The sequence below is a fragment of the Echiichthys vipera genome, assembly GCF_963691815.1.
Source record: "Echiichthys vipera genome assembly, chromosome: 12".
Classification (NCBI taxonomy): domain Eukaryota; kingdom Metazoa; phylum Chordata; class Actinopteri; order Perciformes; family Trachinidae; genus Echiichthys; species Echiichthys vipera.
The window spans coordinates 8,084,717-8,098,021 of NC_139837.1; the positions used below are offsets into that span (position 1 = coordinate 8,084,717).

The 13,305-nt window shown below is 42.7% G+C and overlaps 1 protein-coding gene across 1 annotated transcript; it reads left to right on the plus strand.

Moving 5' to 3' along the window:
* Positions 1-236: 236 nt before the first annotated feature.
* Positions 237-7,603, plus strand: sdsl (serine dehydratase-like; the record flags this gene model as incomplete). The annotated part of the gene is made up of 9 exons (XM_083924731.1): positions 237-328; positions 4,564-4,726; positions 4,898-4,934; positions 5,018-5,157; positions 5,256-5,344; positions 5,872-6,105; positions 6,194-6,324; positions 6,523-6,609; positions 7,500-7,603. Exons 2-9 carry the CDS (start codon positions 4,580-4,582, stop codon positions 7,601-7,603), a joined length of 969 nt encoding a protein of 322 aa, XP_083780857.1. The 5' UTR covers positions 237-328; positions 4,564-4,579.
* Between the last annotated feature and the right edge of the window lie 5,702 nt (positions 7,604-13,305).

Below are 13,305 nucleotides of genomic sequence, written 5' to 3' on the forward strand. Positions count from 1 at the left end.
TTATGACCTTAAGACAAACTTTAAATCAGGAAAACATGGGAGTTAAACCCATACAAATGAGTCCAAATAATATGACTTAATATACTTTTAAATAATGTTGTTATACGTAAAATGTGATCTGAAAATATAGCAGATAATTATTTATATTAAAATTACTATAATTGCTGAAAAAGTGAATCAAGTACATTTATTGTGAAGTTCAACCGGAAGTGCAAGTGTTTTGCTGTCAGACGCTACATCGTAGCATAATGTAGCGTGCACAGAGGAAAACAAACCACCTCATCACTTCACAGGCAGAGACTCGTGCAAGCAGACGTTGTGTCCAAACGTGAGTCAGCATTTAACACCTTAACACAGTGTAGCCGAGTGTTAGGGGTTCACCTGCACTGTTGTGATATAACAACAACAATAAACGGGACCGGAGCCGGTGTTGTGCCGTGTTCAGCCCCCCTGCCGTGAAATGCACCCCCTGGCATTATAGGTGATATCCTGGATCAGAAGGCTGTTGTTTCCACCTATAGGAGTAGTTTATACAGGTAACCACATTAAAAACACACACTTTTGAACCTATGAATTGCAAGAAAAGCTGGGATTATATTTAGGAAACGCTGAGTCAAATACACTGAACTTGCTCAAAAGATCCATTTCATTCATTTTGTAATTATGGCTGCAGTTTATTTCCACAGAACATACAAAAAGGTGTTGTTTTGTGTTCGCTATTATCCAAGTTTGTGATTTTACACTCTTTAAAATAGTTTAAAGACTGTAAGTAACCAATGTTCTGACCGTTGTGGGTTAGCTGTATATAAACTACTCCTATAGGTGGAAACAAACAACAGTCTTCTGATCCAGAATATCACCTTTAATGTGAGGGGGTGCATTTCGCGGCAGGGGTGCAGAATACGGCACAACCCCGGGACAGCGTGTCCAGCGTGTCTAGCGATGCAGCTCTGCTCCACTTTATTTCTCAGACCGAGAGACGAACAAGACCAGCGGTAAAACCCCGCTGAACTTCCGCCGTACGGCAACCCAGAGGGACACACCTCCTTTCAACACATACACACAGAACCATAGACATATAAAGAGTAGATGCCGCATCGAACGTTGGGCCGCGAGAAATGCGGCCGCCATCTTGGACCGGTCCTTCTCCCAGATCAGTTCTATGAGTGACTCGTTGAGCCTATGAGTTGAGCAGCAGAAGGAACAAGATGCCAGAGCACTGAGCAGCGTATTCCTGCTCTAATCTAATATTACAATATTACAATTCATAATCAGTACGGTACAGTACAATTTTAAACAATTATACATAAATCCATGCATTTTTGAATGTTATAGTGAGTCCCTCAGGCTGTGGCAGGTAGATAAATATTTAGCTGCCAGAGGAGCTGCTGTCCCTTATTTTATTATTATTATCTTGTCACAGTAGAGGCGTGGAGATTAGCCTCTGTGGGAATGTTAGTTAATTTACCCCCCGCCAGATGTGTGTGCGTGCGTGCGTGTGCGTGCGTGTGTGTGTGTGCATGCCTGCCTGTGTAGATATGAAAGGAGAAGCAGGGAGGAGAGGGGTTGTCGTACATGTGGTCTAGTGTAAATGGATTGCACATTTCCAGCAGTAGGTCAGCGGAGGATGTGCTGTGGTTTCATGAGAGGAAGACACTTCAGAGACAGTTCATCTCAGGTCACCTCAGATATTCTCAGTTTTGTTTTTTTAAATATTGAACATGACATTGACATGAATTATGAGATCATTTTTCATGTCATGTCACTTTTTTTTTTTTAAAGTTTAGTCTATCAAAGGAGAAGTGACAGAATCTGACCAATATCCTTTGCTGTTAAACTGTTTCATCAAACAGGAGCAACATGATGTGGGGTTTATTATAAAGAATGAATTAGAGATTTACGAGGCAAGCGTGAACATGTATTTCCACTCTGTGCCCGATATTCTCACAGCTGAACTAAATGTTCCATACATTTTTACTTGGTTCTCCACATCTCCACTTAAAGCAGGACCAACGTCACATGTTTGTAAACCAGAACTGATGAGTCCAGGCTTTTTTAGTTCAGTTGTACCACAGAAGTTAAAAAAATCATACATTTATTTAACTAAGGAAAAATCTTAAATCGTTTGTATAATTTAAAATGGATATTACTGAACTATGCCCCGTGTTTTTGTTTGCACATTAAATACAATTACTACATCATTAAAATATAAATAAATAGAGCTACACTCTAATTGGTAATTGTGCAAGAACAAAACAGTGTGAAAATGATCGATTTAACAAAATGTTATATATATTTTTATACCACACACACTCTCGCTCCCTCTCCTCTCCACTACCGCGACTATGCGACTGGCAGAGCATGGATCATTTCTGAATATTTATTAACATATAGGGTTCGGCTCTTGGTTTTTTTTTAGTGCTTTAAATGAAAGTGTGTCTGTTTGACTTGTATTTAGATGTGTCCAAAATGTCATCTCTCTCTCTGACCTAATTGTATTGATACTCTTGATTTATATGCATTTTAATTTTCTCTGTGTGTGTGTGAGTGTGTGTGTGTGTGTGTGTGTGTGTGTGAGAGAGAGAAAGAGAGAGAGTGAGTGAGAGAGAGATTTATGTATTCATGTATGAAATATAGCCTATTAATACTCTATAAATGATTTCTATTGTTGTGTTTATATTTATAGTGTTTGTGAAACACCTATCATACATCACATATATCATATATCAGAATATTCTATTACTGTTAATCCCACTGTGAATATTAAAATACGCTGAACCGTGTCCTGTCCTTACACTGAGTGGAGCGGGCGACCGGGCCAAGATGGCGGCTCCACCGCTCGTCAGCGCCAATAGGCCCAACGTTCGATGAGGCGTCTACTCTTTATGTCTATGCACAGAACAGTGTGTTACAATAGTGACGTTACACCGCAGTGTTAATGACGTACAGTACAGGGTACACGTTGTGTAGTGGTGCTTAGCACTGTCGCCTCACAGCGAGAAGGTTGCAGGTTCGCATCCAGGCTGGGGACTTTCTGTGTGGAGTTTGCATGTTCTCCCCGTGTCTGCGTGGGTTTTCTCCGGGTACTCCGGTTTCCTCCCACAGTCCAAAGACATGCACGTCTTAGGTTAATTGATGACTCTAAAATTGCCCGTAGGTGTGAATGGTTGTCTGTCTCTGTTTGTCTCTATGTGTCCTGTGATAGACTGGCGTCCTGTCCAGGGTGGACCCCGCCTCACACCCGATATCAGCTGGGATTGGCTCCAGCCCCCCGCGACCCCGACAGGGACAAGCGGTTGGAGATGAATGAATATTCACCATTTAACACCATGGTGAATGAACGGAGGTGTCTTTTTCTACAGAAACTGTCCAGCTGCATAATGTACAGAGATACTCACTCTGTGAAATGTCCACTTAATAATATTAAACTTCAATTTTGTGAGGTTTTTTTGGTGTTTTATCAGACAACACATGGTGCTCTTTAACAACAACAACAACAACAAACTAACTGATCAAACATAAATGAGTTACTGCTCAGCCATATTTAACTTTAAGTCACTTTTTCTGTAACTGTGGGACTGCACCTGTACCTCTGGTGGTACTTGAAGGAATCTCCAAGATAATAAAACAACAATAATTGAATAACTAAATTTATACAACACTAAGAAAATACTTAGATCTGTGATATATAATTTAAAATAAGTTTAGATCTTCCTGTCACATTTTTGTTTCAATATCAATATACATAGTCATGCTCCTGAGGTATGAGCTAAACTGTGATGGCAGGAAAGTGAGCAGAGGTGAAATGACTGGTTTGAGAACACTGTCAGTTCTGATGCCACCTCTTCCTCCAGCGCGTCTGTGGCTGAAGACAAAATAAATAACCGTCTGATGAGGAATAAACCTTCCTGTCCGTAGCTGAATGCTGCATTTTAACACTGGTCTCAGTGGTGGGACTTGAGAGAGCCTGATGTTCTCTGAGGTGGTCCGTCATGTACATAGTTTGGGAACCACTGCTCTAAGTGACACAATTTTCATGCTTTTCCGTGTCGCAAATGTATAAAGAGAACAAGTTCATGTGCACAACGTGCCCACTGCCGCTGATACCTATTCCTATGTTTCGTGCTGCACTTGAAGGCAGCACTGGCTGGACGGGAAACGTCAGTGTGACTCATCCTCAAAGCAATTTCAGTCAGAAGCAACTGGACTTGGTTATTTGTCCAGGTGATGTTTCGGCTCTCTTCCAAGAGGCTTCATCAGGTCATGTACGCATCTGACCAGGCTGGGACTGGTCCATCGGTGTGACTCCTATACAAATCTGTAGTAAAGATAAAGTATTTTCCCTGTGAACCACCTGCGTAAAATATCCCGTTCTCTTGAAACCCAGTTTGAAGTGCTTCTGTGTTAACTAACTTCCTACTGTGACAAAGAAAAACCTTAACTCATGTTCCACTCAGAAGCTTTTTACTGCAGATTTCAACTGCATTTCGCCGTCCTCATCAGTGGATGGCATGTGTCACTTAACTGCCTACTTGTCTAAACACACGTTGTTTGACATTTTAGTGAAATTAGGTGCGCCATGGCGAAGCATTTCCACCTGAACACACCACTGCTGGAGAGCGTCAGCATGTCCAAACGCACGGGAACCACTGTGTATCTGAAGATGGAGAATTCACAGCCCTCTGGCTCCTTCAAGATCCGTGGCATCGGACACCTCTGCCAGCAGGTACGAGCCCTCCACCTGCCTTTTCTTCACCTCCATCATGCCAGACACTGACTATCAGATCTATCATTTAAAGTGAAGGCCAGTGTTGATTGACTGTGGCGTAGATCTCCGCTCAGCATACAAAAGTTGTTGAAAAAACACTCATTTGCGCTTTTCCGTTTCCTTCTGCAGCTGGTGGGAGAGTCCAAAGGAGTTGTCTGCTCTTCAGGTGACTGTTAGCCTTCACAGTACAGCATCAATTGGTGAGTGTGCGTTGACTGTAATATAACATAATACGGCATTTTTAAATAGGTGGTAATGCGGGTATGGCTGCGGCCTATGTAGCCAGAAAAATGGGTGTACCGGCCACCATCGTAGTTCCCACCTCGTCTCCTCAGCTGGTCGTTCAGAGACTCCGAGATGAGGGTGCTTCAGTCAAGATCGTAGGCAAGGTAAAGTGTAATATTAAATATACGCAAGTGCTTGTTCTGATCTGTCAGTGTTGAGCTGAAAGTTGAGAAGAGAAAATCAAGTAAAATCTCCTCCTTAGGTCTGGGATGATGCCAATGCAGAGGCTCTCAGACTGGCAGAAACCGAAGGGCTCACCTATGTTCCTCCATTCGATCACCCCCTGCTCTGGTACAAACACTCGTCACAGTTAACGTTTCCTGCAACGCAATGATAAACTAGCAAACTTTGCAGTATTAAAGGTCCCGTATCATACTCATGTGAGGTTCACACTTGTATTTTGAGTTCCTACTAGAACATATTTACGTGCTTTGAATGGTCTGAAACGCTCCGTCCTAACGCCTGTCTCTTTAAGACCCTCTTATTGAAAAGCCTAGTCTGCTCTGATTGGTTAGGGTTTCCTGGTCTTCTGCATCTCCGCTCTTGGTGTCTTTGCACCGTCATTGCAGCTGTTAATGACTGTAGCTGCGTTTTCTACATACACATATATATGATATAGTATAATATAGTATAGGCTGGTTTAAAGGCACAGTTGCTAATACAGGTGGTGTGCATTTTCTAAGGATTGAGCATTTTGATACGTTCGCTGTATTTATATAACACCTCGGCCTGCTTTAAAATAAAAACAACAACATGGAAATCTCACCTTTTAACAATACGGGACCTTTAAAAATACTCGCATTTACACTCACACCCAGGCAGGGCCACGCCAGTCTGATCACAGAGGTCGCAGCCTCTCTGGGCCCCGACGTGAAGCCTGGAGCTCTGCTGGTGTCTGTGGGCGGAGGAGGCCTCCTCTGTGGTGTCATCCAGGGCCTGAAGGATGTAGGCTGGGCAGATGTACCCGTCGTTGCCATGGAGACGGCGGGGGCTGACTGTTTCAACGCTGCGGTTAAGGCGGGGAAGTTGGTCACCCTGGATGACATCACCAGGTTAGAGGATTAAGGAGTTCAAATATTTTGAAGTTATGTTTTGTGGAAAACGACCGAACTGACTCCGTCCTCACACGTCTCTCCACAGTGAGGCTAAATGTCTCGGAGCGAAGACAGTTTGCAAGAAAGCCTTTGAATACAGTCGATGCAGCGAGCTTACAATCATTTCTGAACTTGTGACTGACCAGCAGGCTCTGCAGGCTGTGGAAACATTCCTGGGTTAGTGTGTGTGTGTCTGTGTGTGGCTGTTAATGACTTGTGAACAGCCTGAATATACATCTAAGAACATTAACATCCCCTACTTTTTGATATTAATTGGTAATATAAGCCCCTATAATAAACTGGGCGTGTGCGTGTGTGTGCGTGTGTGTGCGTGTGTGTGCGTGCGTGTGTGTGTGTGTGTGTGATATCCTGTAGATGAGGAGCGTGTGTTGGTGGAGATGGCATGTGGAGCAGCGCTAGCAGCTGTCTACAGTGGACTCATATGCAGATTACAGGATGAAGGTAACTACTCAGCTTTTTATTCCTGTTATCGTCTTTTTATTGTTTTTATTTATCCATTCATTCATCTTCAACCGCTTGTCCCTATCGGGGTTGCGTGGGGCTGGAGCCTATCCCAGCTGACATCGGGTGTGAGGCGGGGTACACCCTGGACAGGACTCCAGTCTATTGCAGGACACATAGAGACAGACAACCATTCACACCTACGGGCAATTTAGAGTAACCAACTAACCTAACACGTGCACGTCTTTAGACTGTGGGAGGAAACCGGAGATCCCGGAGAAAACCCACGCAGACACGGGGAGAACATGCAAACTCCACACAACCCTCTTACTTTGAGGCGACAGCACTAGCCCCCACACCACCGTGCCGGCACTTTTATTTATATTTATTTATAATATATATAAAAGAGCCTATATTATAATGTGATTTTGTCTTTGTTCAGCCTTATCGTTTGCTTTCTCTTGTCATTCTGTCTTCTGACTATCCTGCTTTTGCTTTGTCAAAGCACTTTAAGTCTGTTTTTTCCTGTTTTGGGGTGCTACAATATACATATATAAAGTTATTATTGTTATTATTACTCTGGATATTCACCACCCTGCTTCCGTTGACAGGCATTAGGATACAGCACAACCCTCACACAACACAATCTGGTTGACATTTCATTGTGAACACGTCTTGTGGCGGCATTTACTGGTCTTTGTCTTCTTGTGGTACTTCTTCTCACGCATGCGTTCATTATAAGACCTTCTCAGACTGCAGCCATGTCGGCAGAATTTGTTTACAAGCAATAATTATGATGAAACATATGTAGAGTTCCTCTGTAATGAGTGGAAACTTCCGGAGAGGATGAGAGTGACGTTGCATTACACTTTCTTTCTTTCTTTCTTTAGGTCGACTGCCGACTCCCTTGGGCCCCCTGCTGGTGATCGTGTGCGGGGGCAGCAGCGTCGACATGGAGCAACTGACCAACCTCAAACACAAACTGCAGACTTAAAGTGCTGTGTGTGTGTGTGTGTGTGTGTGTGTGTGTGTGTGTGTGTGTGTGTGTGTGTGTGTGTGTGTGTGTGTGTGTGTGTGTGTGTGTGTGTGTGTGTGTGTGTGTGTGTGTGTGTGTGTGTGTGTGTGTGTGTGTGTGTGTGTGTGTGTGTGTCTGTGTGTCTGTGTGTCTGTGTCTGTGACAGGCCAATGTTGGGCTGTCGACATGGAGCAACTGACCAACCTCAAACACAAACTGCAGACTTAAAGTAGTGTGTGTGTGTGTGTGTGTGTGTGTGTGTGTGTGTGTGTGTGTGTGTGTGTGTGTGTGTGTGTGTGTGTGTGTGTGTGTGTGTGTGTGTGTGTGTGTGTGTGTGTGTGTGTGTGTCTGTGTGTCTGTGTGTCTGTGTGTCTGTGTGTCTGTGTCTGTGACAGGCCAATGTTGGGCTGTCGACATGGAGCAACTGACCAACCTCAAACACAAACTGCAGACTTAAAGTAGTGTGTGTGTGTGTGTGTGTGTGTGTGTGTGTGTGTGTGTGTGTGTGTGTGTGTGTGTGTGTGTGTGTGTGTGTGTGTGTGTGTGTGTGTGTGTGTGTGTGTGTGTGTGTGTGTGTGTGTGTGTGTGTGTGTGTGTGTGTGTGTGTGTGTCTGTGTGTGTCTGTGTGTGTGTCTGTGTCTGTGTCTGTGACAGGCCAATGTTGGGCTGTCGACATGGAGCAACTGACCAACCTCAAACACAAACTGCAGACTTAAAGTAGTGTGTGTGTGTGTGTGTGTGTGTGTGTGTGTGTGTGTGTGTGTGTGTGTGTGTGTGTGTGTGTGTGTGTGTGTGTGTGTGTGTGTGTGTGTGTGTGTGTGTGTGTGTGTGTCTGTGTGTCTGTGTGTCTGTGTGTCTGTGTCTGTGACAGGCCAATGTTGGGCTGTCGACATGGAGCAACTGACCAACCTCAAACACAAACTGCAGACTTAAAGTAGTGTGTGTGTGTGTGTGTGTGTGTGTGTGTGTGTGTGTGTGTGTGTGTGTGTGTGTCTGTGTGTGTGTGTGTGTGTGTGTGTGTGTGTGTGTGTGTGTGTGTGTGTCTGTGTGTCTGTGTGTGTGTGATTGGATGGTTGATTGAATGAATGAAAGAACTGTATCATCTTAGTTGGAAGCGAATGTGTGGTTTGCAGAAATTGGTGCATTAATAGGTAATAGTGTCATTTTTAACTCCCATAAAATATAAAAATGAAATGAAGTTTGGTAGAAAACCCTAATTTCTTCAGTCATAAATAATTAAGTGAATAATTATATGTGAATGTGTTTTAACTGCGCTCAGCTCACTGAACTGTCAGCATGCAGCTACTAGCTTTCCCCACATGGTGGTGTCACAGCTCACTATACTAGACACCGGCCATCCACACAGTCTGATACAGAACAGCTGATGGGGAAAAAGCTTGTTCCTGCTTCAAACAGATATTTGCTTTTGATCTGATTTGATTTATTTAGCACGTGGAGTTTGCATGTTCTCCCCCGTGTCTGCGTGGGTTTTCTCCAGGTTCTCCGGTTTCCTCCCACAGTCCAAAGACATGCAGGTGTTCGGTTCATTGATGACTCTAAAATTGCCCGTAGGTGTGAATGGTTGTCTGTCTCTGTTCGTCTCTATGTGTCCTGTGATAGACTGGCGTCCTGTCCAGGGTGTACCCCGCCTCGCGCCCGATGTCAGCTGGGATTGGCTCCAGCCGCCCGCGACCCCGACAGGGACAAGAGGTTGAAGATGAATGAATGAATGAATGTTGGAAAAACAAGAAGAAAATTACAATTGAGAGACATTAAGTAAAAAAAAAAACATGCAAAGGAAACCCACAAGGGGCTTGACATGTTGGGTTCCCTACAATTATTCAACAATATTTATCATGAGGGAAAATATATATATACACACATATACAGTATATATATACATATATATACACATATACACCTTTACATATGTACATATAAAATAAATAAAAATAAGAACAAAGAAAAACTGGACAGAAAAACAAATAAGGCGACTAAATGAAATGTAAATAAAATGAAAAATAAGAAAAAAAGAAAAGTAATCAAAGCAAGACAAACTAATCAGACGCTATTGATACAGTAAAATGTTTTCACTGATATTTTTAAAAGCTAACGGAGAACGTTTTTGTAGTTTATGTAATTTAAATATTAATTAATCGTACTTTTACACAATATTACACTGCACCCTGATATTTGTGCGTTTAAGTCTCCTCTTGGCCTTTTAGTGAATTCATGTGCAGCCTTGGACTGTTTTCCAACGCAGCAGTGTATTTTCAACGAAAACAGACTTTTAAAGCTGTATTTTTTACGCCAACATGCTTTATTTAGTAGCTCAGTTGGTCTGCGTTATGTGTAGGACGTTATTGCTATGGAAACGGCTCCTCACTGTCCTGCTGGCGTCAGAGAAAAGAGTGGAAAGTTGTGCATTTAACAACCTGTTGATAGTCTCCTCTAACTCTCAGACAGTTACATAAGACGTCAGGTTCACACCTCATGATTTACTGATCAAAACAAAGGATTTATTTTTGAAATATAGCAAACAAGAACCTTTGAAGAAAACATCTCTTTATGTATGTGATGACAGTTAGGGTTGATCTGTAATTAACACGTGATAATAAGAGATAATGTTGTCAAAACATTGTCACTGGTATACTATACAAGGGCCACTAATGATGTTTCTTCTGGAGCTTTCAGCCTCATCATTACATACCGTCATGCTATTTAGCCGGCTAACACAGGATGTGAGATTATTTAGTGTGTCAGAAATGCATAGAAGTAAGAATCCCATTCAGTAGAAACAACAGACAACAACCAGGGCAACTCGGTAACGCTGTAATGCTTTAGTTCACATGTCTGCATATTAACTGTCGGACTAGTTTATTACCTTTTCCCTTTTTCCCCCGATGCCGGTAGAGCAGAGGTTGGTCCTGGTCACAGCTTTTCAGGAAGTAACATTTTAAAATTACAGCTCACTGCGTCCGGAAGGATACAGAAAAGTATGCTGAGAGTTTGCTCAGTTGTCATGGAGATTGTCCCGTTGTTGCGTCAGTATGTTACTTTGGTCTCGTGACGACATGTTACCAACAGGTGGACGAGACCTTCACTCAGCAGGTCGACCTCATTTGAATGACAGAGGCTGCTGTGCATCGTATGAGATATACAGGGGAAAAAATAACTGGCTTAGAAAGCTGATTTCATCAGAGAAGGGAATAAAAGGCGGTTGGTTTAAGAGACAAACTACATCCTGTAGTGTTGCAGATGTGTGTGATTTCATTCCCTCATCCTAATAATGCTAAATCCAATTTAACAAAATGTGTTCTGCCTTTGCATCACCTCTTCTTTATACTGCCGTTACTGAGTGATGCTCAGGGATGACAGCCAAGACTGAACGACTAATAAAGTCTGGTATTATTTCGGTATCTTTTTCCCCAGGTTTTTATAAGATGGATATCTTCTATAAAAACTCTTCAGGACACACCAACACCTTGCTTATTTATGGGGACAAATCCAGCCTTCTGTGTTTCTGCTGGATCTATCATTCTGCACTGGCCTCCAGCCTCTAACCGTTATCACTCACTAGTCCCCAGATCATCACTCACTAGTCCCCAGATCTGTCCTGGTAGCATAGAGGAGACGTAGAGAGAGATAAATTGAGTATTTGCAGTGTGGCTTGTGCAAAAGGAGAGTTGTCCCTTTAAGCTTTGTACATGTGCAGTATATGAATATATTTTCCACATCAGTACCACAGCCCAGAGGATGTAATGGCCTTCATTTGACATGTACAGCATTATCAAAAGCATTAAGTATGTTATGAGGTGCTTGTTGCTAAGCAATAAACAACATTCTCGCTCGACATAAATACATTTTATGTTAAACAGGTGACATAAGTCAGTGCATTGCAGTTATGAAACACCTCTCAGTCAGCCACAGTGTGTGGCTCCTCTGAATAACCAATGTTCCCAGCGGCACAGTGGAAGCAGTAGGCGACCGCAGTGTGTAATTCCCAGGAGCACCGTCGGTGTTCGCACCACAAGGTCAAACACGGAGAGGACATGATTGTAATGTAAATGCTGCCATCATGTCAGACACGACTGTCTCATGGTGCCTTCAGGGGAAAACTGTGATGAAATGACTGAAGGCGGAATAGGAGGTGTTGTTGTAACGGGTGTAATCGGGGATATTTACCTTATGATCAATGACCTTTTCCCCCTGTTTGAAATGATCTACCTGTTTAGATAGGTCGACCTGACCCTCAGCTGTGCTCCCTCCTCTAGTGAGTGATTTGGGCAGCCTGTACGCGGAGGAGCTAATGAGCGTGCCAGTTCATTTCTATGACAACAGGAAGGAGCTGCTTTGATGGGCCCAGCAGAGGGCACTTGAGCCAAGCTGCAGCTAAAAATAGAACCAAGTAAACAAGAATGAATGGAGAAGAGATAGAGACACAACAGTACACGCGTGTCTGTGCACATGGACATGCCCGTGCACATTTTTGTGTGCATGTTTTACAATCTTCATCCTCCAGGATTTTTCCCCTCACACTGTATTGGTGTGTTGTCAATGTTTATAAATGAAATATTGATTGATTTACATTTGTGAGTTTGATTTCTTTGGTATGAAATATATAGGTAAGTAAAAATCTGGTTACTGAACAAAGCCAGGTTCAAAATTCTTGTTTCATTTGGTTGGCACGTTAGAGTCAAAGGTTTTTACAGAGGGGATTTTGGATCTATGAATGATAAATGAACGAAAGCCTTCAGAATATAGACAGGAATGAAACTGGAGGGTTTGGTGTATGTGCGTGCTACCGAAGTGGACATTTCTGCCTCAGGTATCGTCAAATTCCATACAATTTGATGGGAAACCACTTGGTACAGATACAACATCTAAGCAAAACCTACTTTATATCATAGCCTATATAAACTTCTCATATTCAGACTTGTCTCTAATTGTCTTTCTTGTGAAATGCTGTATTATCTTTTCGGGCCAATGAAAATAATCCTTGTGAAAGGCTCTTTGAAATGCTCACAACTCGTAGACGTGCGACCTATGACGAGAGGTCACAAGCAAAAATAGTGAGAATGAGATAAAGGGATGTAGGGCGGCCTAACGTTGTCTTAATAGTTGTATTTATCCAATTGATTTGTTTTTTATGCATCCGCTTTAAGGGAATTGCAGTAATTTGTGTTAAAGATTAGTTTTCAGCATGTCAGTAAGTTCACTATTAGAAGACATCATTTTGCTGCACCCATAAGGAGAGGAAAGTGCCAACAAATAATGATTTCCTGAACTTTGAGAGGCTCTGACCAGCCGTCACTCTCTTCCATTAGAAGGCTTTCATGTATAGGTAATGATATGTAAACTGCATGTCAGATATGTGTAATTGATGCATGTCTGCGTATCCAAATGTATACAATCTTGAGCCATTATGCACAGCTCCGTTAGACTGATGATAAGGATTTTAAATCGGAGGAGGCACAATAGAGCGAGAGCACAGAAAGTGTGTCACAAAGTGCTCTGATCGGGTAACATTTACCCATGTGTTTGACAGGGAATCACAAGGTAGAGCGCAGCAGCTGCTATAGGTATCCATGGCAACTTGATGATGGCAAAGGAGTGCAAGCTGAACCGCAAAATGAAACTTAGTGGGTTTTACAGTTCTATTGTCACACCAGGTTCTTATA